This window comes from Taudactylus pleione, unplaced genomic scaffold, assembly GCF_031769625.1.
Source record: "Taudactylus pleione unplaced genomic scaffold, aTauple2 ptg000707l, whole genome shotgun sequence".
Taxonomy (NCBI): Eukaryota; Metazoa; Chordata; class Amphibia; order Anura; family Myobatrachidae; genus Taudactylus; species Taudactylus pleione.
Window position 1 is genome coordinate 15,698,253 of NW_028285109.1, and position 18,721 is coordinate 15,716,973.

The following is an 18,721-nucleotide window of genomic DNA, read 5'->3' on the forward strand; positions in this document are numbered from 1 at the left end:
ATATTAATTGTCATACTGATCTCATCCAATCATCTGACTTCAACACACTTATGTTGTCTGAGAGCCCCTTTCAAGTTTTTTCTTCAAGCTGAGAGAATCTTCACTCAATGCTTAATTATACTATGCAAGCACTCATATTGTAAAGATCCTTTTTCCCAAGCAAAATGACCCGTTGGTGGAGGCAAACGTCTAGTCTTGGCCCCTGATTCACCTCCAGTCACGTCATAGTTGGACATTACAGAGTGTACTCACAAAGCCAAACAGGTGCATTCATAAAGCGTAGAGATTGTTCATTCAGTACTTATCATTTGGGGGTGTTAAGGGGCCCATCTATCTGCGATGGATTGCCGCGATCCCTTGATGCTACAACCCGACATCGCAGAAATCCAACTAGTTGGATTTTCCCGATTTGACGATCGCTATCAAAAGATTCCCTGCATCGCGACGATCCGTCGCAGATGTATGGGCACCTTTAGACAAGAATTTGTTTTAATTTTCATGAATTCTTGACCAGTAATTCTTACTGTTGTACTGCAATGAGCAAAAAGTATGGTAGTTCCAAATCCTATGAGTGATTGCTAATATACCTAAATATAAATAATCAATACACAAATCAACCATATGCATCAAAATAAATGACAATGAAGGGCAGATCTGAAAAGATGGAAATATTGGTTATAAGGACCCTTAGGAGTGGGTGGTAAATATTTTTAAAAAGTGGGCAACACAAACAGCGACAGTTTGTGGCACAGATATATACTTGGAGAGCTTGTGACAGCTTAGACAATTGTGAGACAATGAATACAGGAGGGTGCTGTTCTGCTATCAAATGTAATAGCATAGAGAAAGGCGTAGAATTATTTTAGAATAATATTGAGGATACATGTTATTAATTATATCTATGTATTGGTTTATAAAATAGGAAACAAGTTGTGAAGTCTTAATTAAATTTAAAATTTGAGAGCAATTTTTTTCTCAGCCCATCCATTAGTTCTTAGTAGAACAATATTAGTGATAAGTTTTATATTTTGTTAAAAAAAAATAGTTTAATCAAGTTAAAATTAAATTCCAAATTGCATAGTAAATTACATTGCATATGTACACATATAGGGGCCTATGTATCAAAGCTTCATGAGAGATAGAATTGTGAGATATAAATCACCAACCAATCAGCTTCTAACTTACATTTTATAGGCTGTGTTTGAAAAATTACAGTTAGGAGTTGTTTGGTTAATACTTTTTCTCTCACACTTTTATCTCTCATCAAGCTTTGATACATAGGCCCCATAATCTGCCTGTGTGTGTCTGATCTTTTTCAAATATGATGTCAATCTTCCAGTGATGGCAATCAGGATAGGTATTTGTAATTCCCTGTATTCAAGCCATTATTCACAACAAAAGTTAGTACCTGTTGTAGCAAAGCAAGTAACAAAGACCAACCATGATGCATTCCTCCTTAGTAAATCATTTATCTAGAAATTAAATTGTGTCTTTATTTTGCTAGGTTATGTGCAAAAAATAGATAAATGCTGATCACGGATGCATAACTTGTATTCATTTGCTTACTCATTGAAAGGATTGCATCAGCTCAGTGAACTACGTTAACAACTTATGTATAATTTATCAGTTCCACCTTTTGCTGGTTATGAATCAAAATACATTCATACTATTATATCATATATGCGATTAAAGTCCCTTTATATAGTAGATACATTTATATAATGGTATGTGTATAACTCTGAGCAAAAATGGGTAATACAAGGTATTGTGCATTGTTTTAAAAGTCTTATGTAAAAGACGGTAAAATATCTCAATCGTGGACATTTTTTGTTTTTTTACTTTTATACTTGCATTAGTGATATATCATAAGGTGCAATAAAATGTTTTTTTGTTTTTTATTTAATTTTTTTAAGTGATCCATACATTTACTGATATACATAAATACTGATACTGGACCACAATTGCTATACTCTGTTTTGAATGATGATGACATCAACATCAAGTACTTATTAGAAAACAGATGTTTTTTTTTATTATAGTAAATAGATAGATAAATGCAAAAGACGAAAATGAAGATTTATTTTTCAGTTTGAAGGATATGTTTTCAATTGTGTAGTTGTAAATTATACGGATGAAAATTGTCTTTTTTTCATATTTTGTTATATATGATTTTAAATTGAATGTTGTATGGAACAAAAATGTCTCGTAATGTGAATACACATTGTCTCAATAAAAAAATGTTTGAGAAAAGAAAACAGATGGTTTTGATGGTCACTGTAAAACTTTTACAGTAACTAAACACATTCATTGTATTTGATCAATGAAGCTTGGTGCATTTTAGCCACTTTGTCTTACAAACATTTTAAACTGCAAAAGTACTGATAGAAATAACTGTGGACTCCATTTAAAGCTAAAGTTAAATCCAGACAGAGGATGAAGTTTTGCACTTGGCAATCCATGTTGTGCTGCAGGGCTGCTAATTCAAAGAGGTGACCAGACTTAGAGATGGGGGCACTTCCAAACTGAGCTATAAATTGTGGTGTTGAAATAAAACTGTATAACGCTTGAGAGCCACAAGCTAAAGAAATAAGGAAATATTTTGTCTATGTGCAAATTGAAATTGAATCTGCACCCCATTCGTTGCAGCATTTATTTATTAACAGTTTCTTATATAGCGCAGCATATTCCGTTGCGCTTTACAATTGGAAACATTTATAGAACAAAACAGGGTAATAACAGACAGACATAGAGGTAAGAGGGCCCTGCTTGCAAACTTACAATGTATAGGGAAATAGTCATTGATACACAAGGATAGGTGCTGTATATTGCAATTTGGTCCAGCCAGAATGCAGAGTTTCTTGGTGGGCTGCATGATCCAGTCACACAGGAATGTCGGCCAAATGTCAGGAGTATGTGAAGGAAAGACAATTTGAAACCCATCATCACCATCATCAGTACACACTTGCACAGGCCTATCCTTGGTGCAAAAGATTTGTCTGAAAAGAGGCGTTTTTACACTTTGTCAAAACTCTGCATAGTTCACAATGGCATTACAATGCCCTCACTGGTCACTGTCTAATCAAGAACTCCACATTTCAGCCCAGTTTGGCCCCTTCAGTCGCAAGCTGAGATGCAACTGAAATTCATATAACTCTACATAACCCATACTTGTATATGTTCAGCTCTTGAGCACGCGCAGTGCAAAATCACGCAATATACGTTACTTAAACGGGAGTATGTTATACGCTGCATCACCCACTTTGTTTTTATCCATTAAATTTAAGAAATAAAAAATTTAATTATGTAACATATCACTATATCATATTAATAATATACCGAAATCCAAACAAGCTCCAGCCCAATCACCTAAAGACACCGTCCTTAGAGTCCACTTCTTCCATATTAAGGAATGTTAACTTAAGGTTGCTCTTCCTTCCTCCTCTACAGTTGAAAGTCTGGACAATCTCCAACTTTTCCCTGACATTTCTCCAACGACTCTTTCAAAAAGACGCCTTTTCCTCCCAATCACATTGGCCTTACGTAAAGAAAATATTCAGTATAGATGGGGATTCCCGACTAAACTAATTGTAACAAGAAATGGCTCATTTACAGTCATACACTCTCCAGAAGATGGGCCAGCGATCCTTCAAAATTGGGGTGTTACTGTTAATAACTCTACCAATATACCTCCCAAACCTATACCCCCAGTGTGGTCCACAGTACCAAAGTGATCCCTTGAGGTGTAGTATCACTACAGTTACTCTATGTCATTCTACCATCCTACGTGTTATTTAGAATTCTGTTATTCAATATGCTCTTTCTGTTTTTTATTTTTCATACATGTAATTTTTATGTGCATTAGGTTTATGGATAAATGAAGCACTATAATTAGAGTTTTTCACTCAGTCTATTTACAGTTGAATATCTATATTATATCTGTAAGGTTATTTTATAGATTGAGCAGATGAAACAAATATACAATGTCATTGGTAAATCGATAAATAGTTAAATGGATAAAGTAGACAGTGTCTAAATAGTCTTCTCTTTATTTTGGGAACTGTTCTTTCTATATCGTTCTTTGTCATTTTAGTGGTTAGATTACACTATCTTTTTTTATTATCTTATTTGATATGTGGTATTAAATATTGCTATGTTTGATAGCTAACTATTATATTAATATTACAATTGGAGGAATTATTTGTAATAAGGGGTATTAGGTGGTTTTCTCTCTGAGCCCACTCCCCCATACCTCCAATTTTTCTGTCATGTTCTGTTTCAATGACAGAAACTTTAGGTCCTTTATGGATGCTATTTTTGTTTGTTTTTCCATTTTGCTTTTCATGATCTTTTTTTATTACCTGTTTATTTTTTTTATTTTTCTTATATTTCTTATTCTTCTCATGTATGCAATTTATGTATTATCTATTGTCGTGCGGGCCTATCTATAGAGTATTCACACCACACCTACCCGATTCCTTCCCATGGTCAATTTTTTTAAGTATCAATGGTAAAGGTCTTAATTCACTCCATAAGAGACGCCTCGCATTAATATATTTCTCAGATCAGAGGGCTGATGTAGTGGCAATCCAAGAATCGCATTTCCCATTACATTCCACCCTCCAGTTTACTAATAAAGCTTATCCGATCTGTTATACCTCTTGTGGTCCGTTTAAGAGAAATGGGGTAGCAATACTTTTGAGCAGATCTTGTCCCTTTAAATTAGAGAGTAAATGGGTGGATTGCAGTGGTAGATACCTTATCTTGGTTGGGAAGATCGGTACTAAATATATCACCCTTGTGTCGATATATACTCCTAATACAAGGCAACCTAGGTTTCTTAAAAAGTTTTTACTTAAATTACAGGAGACTAAAAAAGGAGCTCTATTCATTATGGGCGACTTTAATCTTGCACCCGACCCTAAATTGGTTAAATCCTCTTCCCTAGATAAACAATCACTTAACATGGCTCACTCCCTAGCTCATTCTTTTTTGCATTTATTGATCGAATTTGACCTCTATGATGTATGGAGGGTCAAAAACCCAGGAACACGTGATTATACCTTTTACTCTGCAGTCCACAAATCATACTCTAGAATAGATCTGCTCTTGACTGACAAATGGTCTCTTCAGTTCATTCCCCAGATAAATATATTACCAATTACTTGGTCTGATCATGCTCCCCTGTTATGGTTGTGGACCCCCTTTCCCACATCTTCCCCCTTTAGACCTTGGCATTTACAAGAGTATATTTTACTAGATGATGATGGCTCGCGTGTTATAAAGGATGCGTTGACCTCTTATGTAGAATTAAATTCTCCCAAAGATACCTCGGTCACAAACCACTGGTGTACACTCAAGACGGTTATGAGAGGGGCAGCTATACAAGCCGCAGTTAAGATTCGGAAAACTAACCAAGAAGTGCATCTCGCATATCAATCTGATCTTTTAAAATTAGAAACACAACATAAACAACACCCAAAGGATTCTCTTGTCCTCTCTGCCCTACTTGAGGCCAGGAAGAAATTAAATAATTTACACCTCTCCCAAATTCAACGTGCTATCACTAAATTAAATCTGAAGTTTTACTCTCTTGGAAATAGAGCTAATAGACTGCTTGCTCGCAAACTGCGAGGGAAAAATGCCATCAATAGAAATAAAAGTCTCTCTAGCCCCAATGGAACATTAATATCAAACCCTAAAGATATTGCCCAACAATTCACTTTATACTATGAAAAACTTTATAATCTTTCTCAAGATACCCATATTCCTCAGCCCTCTGAACCTGTGATCAATTCTTTTTTAGACTCTGTTAATCTTCTGTGTCTTTCCTCTCTGGAAGCAGAAGCTTTATCTGTCCCATGGAGTGAAAGCGAAGTACTAAGAGTGATGAAATCCCTTAAAACAGATAAAGCACTTGGCCCTGATGGGTTCATTAATCACTTCTATACACATTTTCAGACTATCTTAACTCCTATTTTGGTAAATCTATTCAATATTATCTTCTATAATCCATTTCCTAAAGAAATGTTAGAGGCTCAAATAATCACTATATTGAAACCTGGCAAGGACCCAACACTATGCCCAAATTACAGACCGATAGCTCTATTAAATTCAGATATTAAACTATATGCAAAGATAATTGCTAACAGATTCAATCCTATTCTTCCTAACTTAGTATCTCTAGATCAGGTGCGAATCATCTTTGGGAGACAAGCCCCAGAAAATACCAGAAGAGTATTTTCCCTTCAGGAATTTCAAGCTGTCTGTCCCGTGCCTATGGTTTTATTATCACTAGACACGGAAAAAGCCTTCGACAGGCTACATTGACTTTTCATGTCCTGGCCAAGTTTGTTTTTTCCGGTTTGTTTTTGAAAGCTATCCTGAATCTTTATACTGTACCTTCGACTCGTGTGTACAGTAATGGGTTTCTTTCCAACAGCTTTGATATCTCTAACGGGACTATACAGGGATGTCCCCTTTCACCCTTAATATTTGCATTAGCCATGGAACCCCTTGCGGAAAAATTAGATCCTCCCCTTCCTTCGAAGGCTTCACTATTGGTCACAAGCAGTATAGGATATGTCTTTTTGCTGACAACGTCCTTTTATTCATCACAAAACCAGACATTTCCTTACCTACTCTTCATAATATCCTTCAAGAATATTCTGCATCCTCATACTATAAACTAAATACCTCTAAAACGGAAGCACTGGCATACAATCTTGACCAAGCTTCCCTAAATAGACTTCAAAACCAATACCCCTATGCCTGGCACACGTCATCTATTAAATATTTGGGAATCAATATTCCTTTAAACCTTCAGAATGTTATAGGGTGTAACTATCAGCCTTTGCTAGAACAAACTCTCCGTACTTACCAAAGTGTGGGTTAACTACGAAATCTCTTGGATGGGCCGTCTCTCATCTGCAAAAATGATGCTTCTTCCCAAAATACTGTACTTATTTAGAGCCATTCTATAATTAGTTCCATTGAGCTTATTGAACAAATTCTATGCAGTTATGTCCCTGTTTATTTGGAAGAATAAACGCCCTTGTATAGCTAGAGCCCATTTAGCCAGGTCCAAATCTAGAGGGGGACTGGCGGCCCCTAACCTCAAATACTATCAAAACACCTGTCTCTTGGATCAGATGAAAGACTGGTTAGCCTCTCCACCGATTAAATCATGGGTGTCTATTGAAGTTTCTGCATGTCAAACACTCCACTTATGGGACATCATGTGGATTAAAACTGCTGATAGACCCCCTCAATCCCTTATTCCAAGGAGCATTTTTGACACCCTCATAGTTTGGGACAAATTGATTTCCTCACATGGGGAATTCTCTCTTCCCTCATCTCATATCTTTATATTAGCTCTTTCAAAATTGATACATAACCTCACACTAACTTCCTGGCATGAAAAAGGTATCACAACAGTTAGAGATCTTTATACTCATCATCAATTTAAATTCTTTCAACAAATACAGGATCAGTATGACATCCATAAGAATTACTTCTTAAAATTTTTGCATGTGAGACACTGGGTATTTTCTAACTCTGGCCCGAACCTCCCCACCCCACCTCTTATATACTTTCCAAACTATCTACTAACGGCCATAAGAGCGGCATTTCTATTTGGTATAATACGCTTCTGACTCCGCTAGAAGATTCAAAACTATCCATACAAACCAAATGGGAGTCAGACCTTAATATATCCCTGACTGATGAAAACTGGTCTATTTTATTCATGAACATCTTCAAAATGTCCAAATGTTTGAACCACTCTGAAATGCTCTATAAATTAATACATGGTTTATATTATACCCCAGCCAAATTACATGGAATCTGGCCTGATTCCTCTAAACTATGTTGGAGGAATTGTGGATTGGATGGTACTCTGCTACATATTTTTTGGACTTGTCCTAATATACTTTCTCTATTGTCAGAAGTATTCCAGTTAATTACCCAGGTCACTGGGGAGATTCTTCCCCAGTTACCAGAAATTGCACTCCTACATTATTTTCCTCCTTCAATACAATCACACAATAAGTACATTGTCGGACATATCCTAATAGCTACAAGGGCGGCTTTGGCACAGTTCTGGAAGAGACCTGACCCCCCCATCTCTCTCAATAATAATATCTAAAATTCAGATAAGTTTTGAAATGGAAACCTCTGGTTTTAAATATTCTACTTCATCCTCATCCCCACTGATAAGATGGCGACCTTGGTCTGATTTTACAGATTCATCTGCCCACACGACACCCATAGACAACTAGTTTTACTACAGTTCCAACTTGACTCGATAGTGGTTAATATGGGTCGACCTCACACTTACTTCCTTAAATAATGGTTGTGTACATGTGTGGTTTTGTTTTATTTCTTCTCCTTTTTTCCTTTTCTTATATATTTTGAACTGTGTTGCTCTGTTTTTCTAATATTTGCATTATTTTTATTTATTTATTTTAATTTAATTAAATATTATTTTATTTTATCTTATTATTATAGAGCCTTTATCTGATTTTATGTTATTTTTTATTTCATTATGTAAAATTTCGAAATATATAATGTTTTTGACTATTATGAAGGTAAATTACTGTTTAGTAATGTTTTATCTGATGTATATTGGAAACTTGTTCTTCTCATAAAAATTATTTGAGTAAAAAATAATATAAATAATATACCCGTCTTCTAATTTCAGAATCTTAATGGCTGGTTATTGATGTCCATATCTTTAGAATCCCTGAAAATCAGGAACATGGAACCCAACTCCACCTCCTGGAACCACTCTAATGGGACCAATGTACTGAAAGCTCCCAGCCTGTGGGAGGTCATCACTATTGCCACAGTCAGTGCAGTAGTTAGTCTGATAACAATAGTGGGAAATATCCTTGTTATGGTTTCTTTTAAGGTTAACAGTCAGCTGAAGACTGTAAACAACTATTACCTTCTGAGCTTGGCCTGTGCTGACCTCATCATTGGCATATTCTCAATGAACCTCTACACATCCTACATTCTGATTGGCCACTGGTCCCTAGGCAGCCTGGCATGTGACCTTTGGCTTGCTCTGGATTACGTGGCTAGTAATGCCTCTGTAATGAACCTGTTGGTTATTAGCTTTGATAGGTACTTTTCTATAACAAGACCATTAACCTACAGAGCAAAGCGCACACCCAAGAGGGCTGGGATCATGATTGGACTGGCCTGGTTTATCTCCTTTATTTTGTGGGCTCCAGCCATCCTATGCTGGCAGTATTTTGTGGGGGAGCGCACAGTGCCTGCAGGGGAATGTCAGATCCAGTTTCTTTATGAACCAATAATCACTTTTGGAACGGCCATTGCTGCCTTTTACATCCCTGTGTCTGTGATGACCATTTTGTACTGCCGTATCTATAAGGAGACGGAAAAGCGCACCAAAGATCTGGCTGAGTTACAGGGTTCTGAATCTGTGGCTGATTTTGAGATGATGAGGCCACAGGGGGCTCTGCTGAAATCTTGCTTCAGCTGCAAGCAGCAGACTCTCACCAAAAGGGAGCGGTGCCAGGCCTCTTGGTCATCATCCAGTCGCAGTACCTCTGCCACTGTCAAGATATCCCACAGCCCCAACATATGTAATGAGTGGGTGAAAGAGGACCAGTTAACCACCTGCAGTAGCTACCCATCTTCAGATGATGAGGACAAACAAGCTAAGGAAGCAGTCTTCCAGGGTGCCTACAAAAACCAAACTGCAGCTCAAAAGGAAGAAGAAACCAAGCACATTCTCACAAAAGAGCAGCCGGTGCTAAACGATTACGATAGCGAAAGGCTGTTTTTAACGCCTGGAAAAAGTTATGCACAAAAGAGTCAAAAGTGTGTCTCTTACAAATTTAGGATCGTTGTGAATGATGATGGATCTCAGGAAGTCAATAATGGGTGCAGAAAAGTAAAAATCACTCCCTGCTCTTCGATGTCCAAAGGACACTCTTTACGAAGCATGGATCCCAACTTCAGTAATCATATCACCAAGCGCAAGAGGATGGTTCTTATCAAGGAGCGCAAAGCAGCACAGACACTAAGTGCGATTCTCCTAGCTTTTATCATCACATGGACCCCTTATAACATCATGGTTTTGGTCTCTACCTTCTGCTCCGAATGCATTCCCTCAACACTCTGGCATCTGGGCTACTGGTTGTGTTATGTCAACAGTACCGTAAACCCTATTTGTTATGCTCTGTGCAACAAAACCTTTCGTAAGACATTCAAAATGTTGCTGCTATGTCGCTGGAAAAAAAAAAGCGTGGAGGAGAAGCTGTACTGGTATGGACAACATCCTCCAAGCCACAACAAGCTGCCCTAAAAGTGGTACAATGATGTTATTACAACAAGAGCTAGGGGTCTATGGTGCAGTCAAGATCATAGTGGACATGGGGACTAATACAGCTCATTTTCTAAAGCTTTGTGGAGCTGCACATTTTCCCATGTATAAATACTGTTTAGACTGTTGACCATATAGCTGTGTTTGGCCAGTTTGTGGTGCGCAGTGAAAATTAAACACCCGAACAAATATCACTGTACAACAAAAGAATCATCAACTTCTCTGCAGCTGGCCAAAAGATCATTATTGTCTTTTGGTTTTGAGAGCTGATGCATGCTGGCAGCTTTAAGAAGACTAAAAGCGCTACAAAGATATGGAACATGTGCACCAGAACTGAGCTTTTATAAAGCAAAGCTCCAGCCTTTTTTTCAGAGTTAAGAAGCCTATTAATTGTTATCATGTTACTGTGCAAACAGTGGGAATGGGAATTAGTCAATGTGAGTGCTACACATGATATGCTGCTTTTGTAAGATGACTCCTTAATAGTTGATGTTGTATTGTCTATGGCAGTTCTAGATAAATAACTGGGAATCGCTCTCTCTTTAAAAAAAAACAAAACAAAAAAATATATATTTCAAATCAGTGGCAAAGTATCAAATGTTCTAAGGACTAAAATGTTCTTAAATTGTACTATCTAAAGAAAAAAAAAAGTTACAAGAAACATGAACTGAAAAATATTACTGTTTTCTCGTATGGTGAGAAGTGACAAAATTGTAACGTCCAGTAATACCCACGTAAAGTTGTTTTACTGTACCCTGTTTACGTTTACATGTATCCCATCCTTCCTTTCCTTCTAGATTAATTTTGGGCTACAATGAGATAATGGATAAATGTGACTAACCTAGGAAGTAAATGATGAATTAAGAACTTGATATACACATTGACAAGCCCATTATTGAAAAATAGTAATCTGTTCATTAATGCTTTCAGGTGTTTTATATGAGAGATCTCAAACATTAATAGCATCTTACAATTAGTGACGCCACAATAATTGGTGCCAAATCTATTATATTAAGTACAGCCATGCATTTTAATGATTTATAGCTATGTGCAATGGAGTGACTACAAGCTACTGTATTAAAGTCCAATTTTGTGGTCCTTTAGTTCTTGGCGAAGAGTCTACTTGGAGTTGTAGATTCAGTAGCAGCGGGTACGCTACATACTGACATGTGCTACCATCACTAATGTAACAAATTTTACTGTGTGGAGATATCAACCTTAATTAAAAAATGCCATCAGATGAACCATGCCAAAAGTCATCTCATACTTCTATTTAATATATCACTTGCCACTTTTTTTTATTTATATAGTGTGTTTGTTTTATTGCATTGATGCACTCCAGTACACTTATAGTTTTGACATACATATAATCAATATATGAACAGAACAAAAATACGATACTGAGATTAATATAGACATCACTTTCCCATCTAGTAGTACTAAGTCTTATTCCAAAGAATTACTATTAAAGGTTCCAGTTTGTACATGGAATTCCCTAAATTTGGCTCTGCTTTAAGTACAACTCAGTGCCAGGCCTGGTATTCACAAGCAACCTAGGCTAAATCCACAGGCCTGAAATGGTAAGAGATCACATAGACAGGTTGAAGTTAAAAGGTTCATTTGGATAATGATTTGTCCTGAATGTCTGCTGTGTTCCAAACCACTGATATCCCTTACATTTGCTCTTGCTGACATTCTGTTCACTGATGTATTACAGCGAATTATCAGCTATGGGTTGCTAGATAATTATTATATTTTAGACTCTAATATAACACAGTAATTCACACTAGGTAATACATGCAGGCATGCAATACTCAGAAAATACTCAAGAGTCCTGATTGGTGGATATTAAATGCTAGGAGCTAAAAAACAAATTCTAAGACTTGTTTGGGTTCTGCTTAAATATTAACAAACTCACTTTAAATCCAATGTCAATAACACACAATCTCAGATGCATTTTGGTTTTCACTCAATAAGGTTTTCTTTTATACATACAGAATAAAAAATGTGTTTTTATGTTTACACTATGGTGTGTGGATTCTGTTTGTCAATACATACCATTCTCATGACATTTCTTGTGCCAATGTCTTCTAATTTCGTATATCAAAAGCATCAATATCATATGAATCCATAGATTGTCCATCCTACTGACTAAAGAGCCCCATACATCAAGCAGCCGTTTTCCCAATACCTTGATCCGACTGGAACAGCCAATCCGCCGGTTGGAAATGCTGATCTGTGGCCAGATCAGCTCAACGGGAGGTTTTTGCACTCCCTGAGCTCACCTTAGGACACCTGCGTTATGGTTTGACAGGTGTACCGCCCTAGTCAAACTCCTGATTCTTAGGAGAATTGGGGAAATGAGTGATAGATTGGGGCAATTCCTCGATCCCCAGAATTCAGGGTTGGGACATTGGTGAAATCCAGCATGTTGGATTTCCCTGATTTGCCAATCCTGATATCAGCAAATCAGGGATTTTTAACATAAAGAATCTAATTGATTGGCTGACGGATCACCGATGACCTCCGATCGGCGTTACCGACTGATGGATCGGCATTTCCGGATGCATCGGAGAATCAGCTGAAAGACAGGCAGATGTATGGGGCTCTTTACTTTTATTAGAATAATCTGTATGTTGTTCCGTAATACCATCTCTACCAAACTAACTAGCGCTACTCTGCACTTGTTCGGTTTATGGTGTCACAAAAAAATAACTGCCTACTCTTTCAGATATTTCTACTTAGTACTTACCATAAAGCATTGTGCTAAATACCGTGGAACCAGGCAGGTAAATGAAAGTACTGCACCAGTTTGCATGTAAATGATTTTTAATATAATTTTTTCAAGTTATCTTTCATTCCTCTGAGTAGAGCAGACTGTAGAGAGAATACCAATCTGTCGTCACTTTATTAAGTAATATGGTACAAATAAAAGACTTTGGGGGAAAAAAAATCTCCTAGTTATAGTAGTATAGTCCATTGTTACCTGTCTGTAGTTGGGGCCAGGCATGCAAACCATTTATCCTGTTCTAATATTGACCCTGGAACCATTTATTGTTTCATTAATGTAAGTCAAGACTTTATTTCATATGTCATGTATGTTATGTGTCACTTCATAAATTAGGCTTAGGCAACCTGTGGCTCTGCGGTTTTTGTAGAGAGCTCAGTGTGAATGATGTGATTTGTAGTTCTGCTACAGACGGCGAGCCACGGATTGCAGACTGTGTAATAAACATTACTTCCCAGTTATTATATGACAAGCAGTAGACAGGTTCACCACTCTTTGATGTCATCTCAAAACTGATGTATCATATTACATATGTACCCAAGCCACACTATGTTTCAAATTGCATCTCTTGTACCTGTCAAATATCAGCAACAGTGTTCTGTACTATTTAACAGGAGGTAGTCCAGGTGTAACACCCAGGATAATAATCAACCATTATATGCCCTTAAGGTTCCAAACTGCTCCTCTGTATACTAGTCCTGCAGCCTAATTCAAAAATTAACATGCACTGGTAAGTACACACGATTGAGGGCAATGTCAACAGTTTTGACCTATACATCAGTAGACTGAAGCTAATGTACAAAATAGCCATACAAGTCTGTTGGAAAGTTTAAAGGATCTGGCTGATTTGGCAAATCAGAGGTAAGGTTTAATAGTAATATAACGAATTTTACCACACAAGAAAACCTCTTAATAAGTTGCCATAATGAGCAATGAATGCAAAAGGAGATTAGAATTGTAAAATGCAAACACATAGATGTTGTGTTCTTTCATTGTTTCCATCTGAACATCTCCTCTCTTGTACTACAAGGAGGACGTCCACTCATCCGTTCAGGCATAACATAACAAACTGAACAAGGCAGACAGGCATAGTATGGGTGGCTGTTAAAACTGCTTCATAAAACATTGCTGTAGAGACACCTGCAGAAACAGAGAATATCAGTCATCCTACCCATGTTGTTTGGAACCCCCTGCTAAGCTGCACTACTGGAACTTAGAGCTCCTAACGTTTTATAATAAAAATCAAAGCAAAATTGGCTGTGATCAGCCCAAGGCACTCCCCACCCCTGCCCAATCAATCCCACTGGCAATGACCACAAGGCCTGATTCAGAGCCGGACACTCTTTGAGAGCGCTCGCTCTGAATCAGGGCGTGACTTTTTTTGCTTAAAGACGGCCTCCTGGCCGCTCGCATAGCTGTGGGTGACCACCCACAGCTTATGCGAGCGGCCAGGTGATGGTCACGATGATCAAGACCATCGCGACCATCGGGCTTGCGACGAGACCCTTGTGGTAGGGTCTCGTGGCCACAAGCCCCAGTGGACTTCCTGCTCTAATAGAGCAGGAAGTCCACCTACTGACATCACGAGTGATATCAGTAGGGCCGCACACAAACAGCAGGCGTTCCTGCAGGAACACCTCGGTTTGCCCAGCCACCCGCCCTGCCCGTCTCCAAAACGGGGCAAGCTGTCAAACACCATCGACAGCTACCCTGCTTTGGTTATGAGACCCGTAGCGACGGAGCGCCCGTCGCTGGCCAGGTCTCGCACATGCGCACGCCGGAGCCGGCTCCGGCATGCGCAGTGGTGGACCATCGACAGCGCTCGCAAGCAGGTCTGAATCAAGCCCACAGTTTCTTATCATTAGATAAGAGCTGATCTGCAAACATGGGGACAGTTGAGAGGTATTGTGAAATGAAGGCTGCTTAAAGATAGCTGGACTTATTTGAAATGAATATCTGTGTACCAACTTTTATAAACCCTGATGATAATAGTCATGCTGTATACTGTACTTCCATTCTATCAGGACAACTTTACAGGATGGAGATTATAAATAGAGCAAATGTAAGGATGGTTGCATCCTGTCAAGCAAAAAGTTCCTGACCATGCAAGCATTATGCACAATGAAATTCTTAAATACAAATATGTCAATAAAAACAACCACATACACCAAGAAATGGTGAGAGACAAATACTTTTTGTATACTGACAAGCCCGCACCCTTTACCTTGATTCCACATTAATGGGCCTTTTGAACATGATTTGCGCCAATGCCCCAAAATGAAAGTTCCTAATATCCACATATTGAGGCAGTTTGTAATGTTACTTCTGGGGAATTCTTAATTGGGCCGTCACTGGGACAAGAGCCTGATAAGAGTTTGTCTCAGCAATGAGTAAAAAGCTAAATAATAGCTAAAACTATAACTTTATGTCCAAATTCGAACATAAACCGCACCTGCACAGCCATCTGGGGGAATTATTGTGATTGGCATGGTGATCAGCTCCAGTCCACTAAGGAGGGGTCAGAAGATCCCTCTCAGCCTCTGCTGTTCCATTAAGGTCAGTAGGACAATGGACAAGCAAACCTTTTCAAAGCTTGTTAAACAGCCCAAGTAACGCTGTGCCTGTAAGAAAACATTCGAGGGATACCACATGCTTTAACCTTTTGCATAACATGGTCGCATTTTTCCGACTACACCAGGCAGTGCTTTATCTGATCTGGTCGCAATATTTCGACCAGTCAGATACACCGTGTGGGAGGCTGCAGGAAGAGCTTCTTCCCACAGCTGCTGTTCTCAGAGGGACCTTCCGGTCGCTCTGCTTCCTTGCACCCTCCCTCAGTGTCTGCTGTGCTGCTGATCACTGCTGATCGGTCAGCACAACAGGACCCCCCACCCAGCATCTGCAGAGATTAGCAGCCGCTGGGAAAAGGTGGCAGAGCCGTAAGTAGACTTTTTGGTGTCCTGTGCCAGAAAGAACATTGGCGCCCCCCTCATTTTTCAAAGGGACATAATGCACCCAAAAAAGGGGAATCATGGGGAAGGGCCAGAGAAGAGATAGGGGAGGCCAGGAGATTCTGGGGATGAAATAAGAGGAAGCTACAAGTGAGAATTATAATAAACAGAAATTTGACAGGCCCAAACAGCGCCCCCTGACCTGTGGTGCCCTGTGCAATGGCACCGGCCGCACTACCCTAGCTACGGCCCTGAAAGGTGGTGCGATGGTCGCAATGTTCCTAATGTTTAAAAGAAAACTAAAAATTTAACAAATATTAAAAATGTTATTATATTTCTTAATAAAATCATTATGGAGAAGTTTAAATTGATGTTCTTCACCTAATTCACTGAATTCATTCAAAAAAACAACAATTTCTGAGCTGTTTTTAGAAAAAAAATTCATCAGTTAAGTGGTTAAGTACATAATTAATTTGATAAATAGGCCCTTTGGATGGTGGCCAATGAGTACTAGAGAAATATACTAATTTTGGTTAAATTGCTCTATGCTGACACATTGAAGTGAATGGCTTCCCTGTCACACGGCACCACCTTCAGAGCATAATCATTGCCATGAGACAGGTGAGAAGAATCGCCCATTATAGCAATGAATCAGTAGGAATGACTTGAGTTGAAAAGTTCATAGTGTTTAGGTAACAGTACGCATATAGATTGATTAAAAAAAAAATTAGGGAGGTTTGGCCAATTGGTAATGACGCAAACCTCCCCAGTTTGGCCACACCCCCAGTACCTGGGCCCATCAGAGCTCTTGATGACCCTGCATACAGCCTCCTAATCCACTGCTGCTGACTACACTAGCTGCATATGGAGAGAGGGGAAGGGCAGATGGGGAAGGGTGGGACAGATATTTTTAAATGAGTACTACATATAACTAAATACCCTTGTGCACTGGTAAGTTAGGGGATGTAACCCTGAGCTGAGTGGTTGGGAAAGCCAATGTCAATCAGTTTAATGATTTAAAATAAAACAAACAAAACACAGCCACCATGTATTGTGCAGAATGTATCAAAATTGCACTTTTTACTATTTTAACCTTCAATTCTGCTTGCCGGAATGGTACTCTGACCACTTAACCAGCCATCCCAAGTGCCAGAAGGGAGAGCAGACCTCCTTAGGCAACCATTCCAGGTGCCTGAACAGGGCAACTGAAGCCCAGTGCAGCCTATGGGCTATTGTAACACAGATTTTTTTTACATCCTTCTCAGTCTGTACCCAATGATGCATGCTCAGGCTGATGAAGGTGCATGTGCGGTAAGCCCTCAGAACCTGTGTCCCAGCAACATTCTTCCTGAACTCGTGTAAAAGTGTTACTTTCCATGCTGTGAATTTAGGCAATAATATCATATCTTTTCCCAGAAGTGCAAGGACTCGGAGCTGGAGGCTGGAGCAGCTGCAGGAAGAGATGTGTCTGCAGCTATAGGGGCAGCCTATGTGTGAGGCATGTATGTAAGGATATGGGGGCAGTGTGTGTGCGTCTGTGAGGGTATTGGGGCACTGTGTGTATGCGTGTGTATGACGGGTATCCCAAAGGAAAATCCCTGGGCTCCACATGGTCTAGAACTGGCTCAGACAGAGCAGCAGAGAAGGGGGCGGAACAGCCAATAGAGAGGGAGCAAGACAGTGGATATGTGTGTGTTTGTGTATATATATATATATATATACATATACATACACACACACATCCCCAGTGTAAGATCACAACACTCAGCGCAGAGCAGCACCAGAAATGACACTAACCTGTGGGATGCATATGGACTTCACCTCACAGATGGTGACAGCTGCCATTGTCCAGATGTTCCTCAGCCAGGTATCATCCATCACTCTATTTCTCTAAAGCTCACACTTCGTGGCTCTTTTTTTCTCATAAATTCAGTGCCCAGGTGCCCGCCAACTCAGTTGCCGAGGTACTTGGGAGGGATTGGGGGCGGGGCTTAGGGTGGTGCTGGTAGGCATGACTTAATGTGCCGTGGGTGGGCGAAGTTTCGGCTGTCGTGAATTAATGGGTGGGGCTTCTGACTGCTAGATGAATGGGCAGTGCAGCCAGTGCTTTGAACTTTGCAATGCCGCTAGTGGTGACAGGAATTTTGTTTATCCTGTCATCACTACAGAAGATCCTATGGGCCTATTTTCAATGTAGGATCTGGAGCTGGAGCTCCACCTGCCCCATTGTTAATCCGGCCCTGAACTTAGCCAGTCATTCTAGTTTCCAGAATGGGGCGCAGAACACCTTAGCCAGCCGTTCCTGGTGCCGGAGTGGCACTGACCACTTTAGCCAACCATTCCCGGTGTTTGAATGTGGTGCAGAACACCTTAGCCAGCCATTCCTGATGCCAGAACGGGGCGCAGAACACCTTAGCCAGCTGTTCTTGGTGCCAGAATTGCGCTGACCACTTTAGCCAACCATTCCGGGTGTCTGAATGTGGTGCAGAACACCTTAGCCAGCCATTCCTGATGCCAGAACGTGGCGCAGAACACCTTAGCCAGCTGTTTTTGGTGCCGGAACCAGGCACAGACCACCTTAGCCAGCTGTTCCGGGTGCCGGAATGGGGAGCAGACCAACTTAGCCAGACA

General features: G+C 39.5%; 1 protein-coding gene across 3 annotated transcripts in view; it reads left to right on the forward strand.

The window, feature by feature from the left end:
• Positions 1-12,296, forward strand: part of CHRM5 (cholinergic receptor muscarinic 5) — a 246,500-nt gene extending 234,204 nt beyond the window's left edge. For all 3 annotated transcript variants that reach the window (XM_088456514.1, XM_088456512.1, XM_088456513.1), the window contains one exon: positions 8,699-12,296. In XM_088456514.1, coding sequence (XP_088312640.1) covers positions 8,720-10,333 — 1,614 coding nt within the window. In that variant the 5' untranslated portion in view covers positions 8,699-8,719 and the 3' untranslated portion in view covers positions 10,334-12,296. The remainder of the gene's footprint in view (positions 1-8,698) is intronic.
• The last annotated feature ends 6,425 nt before the right edge of the window (positions 12,297-18,721 follow it).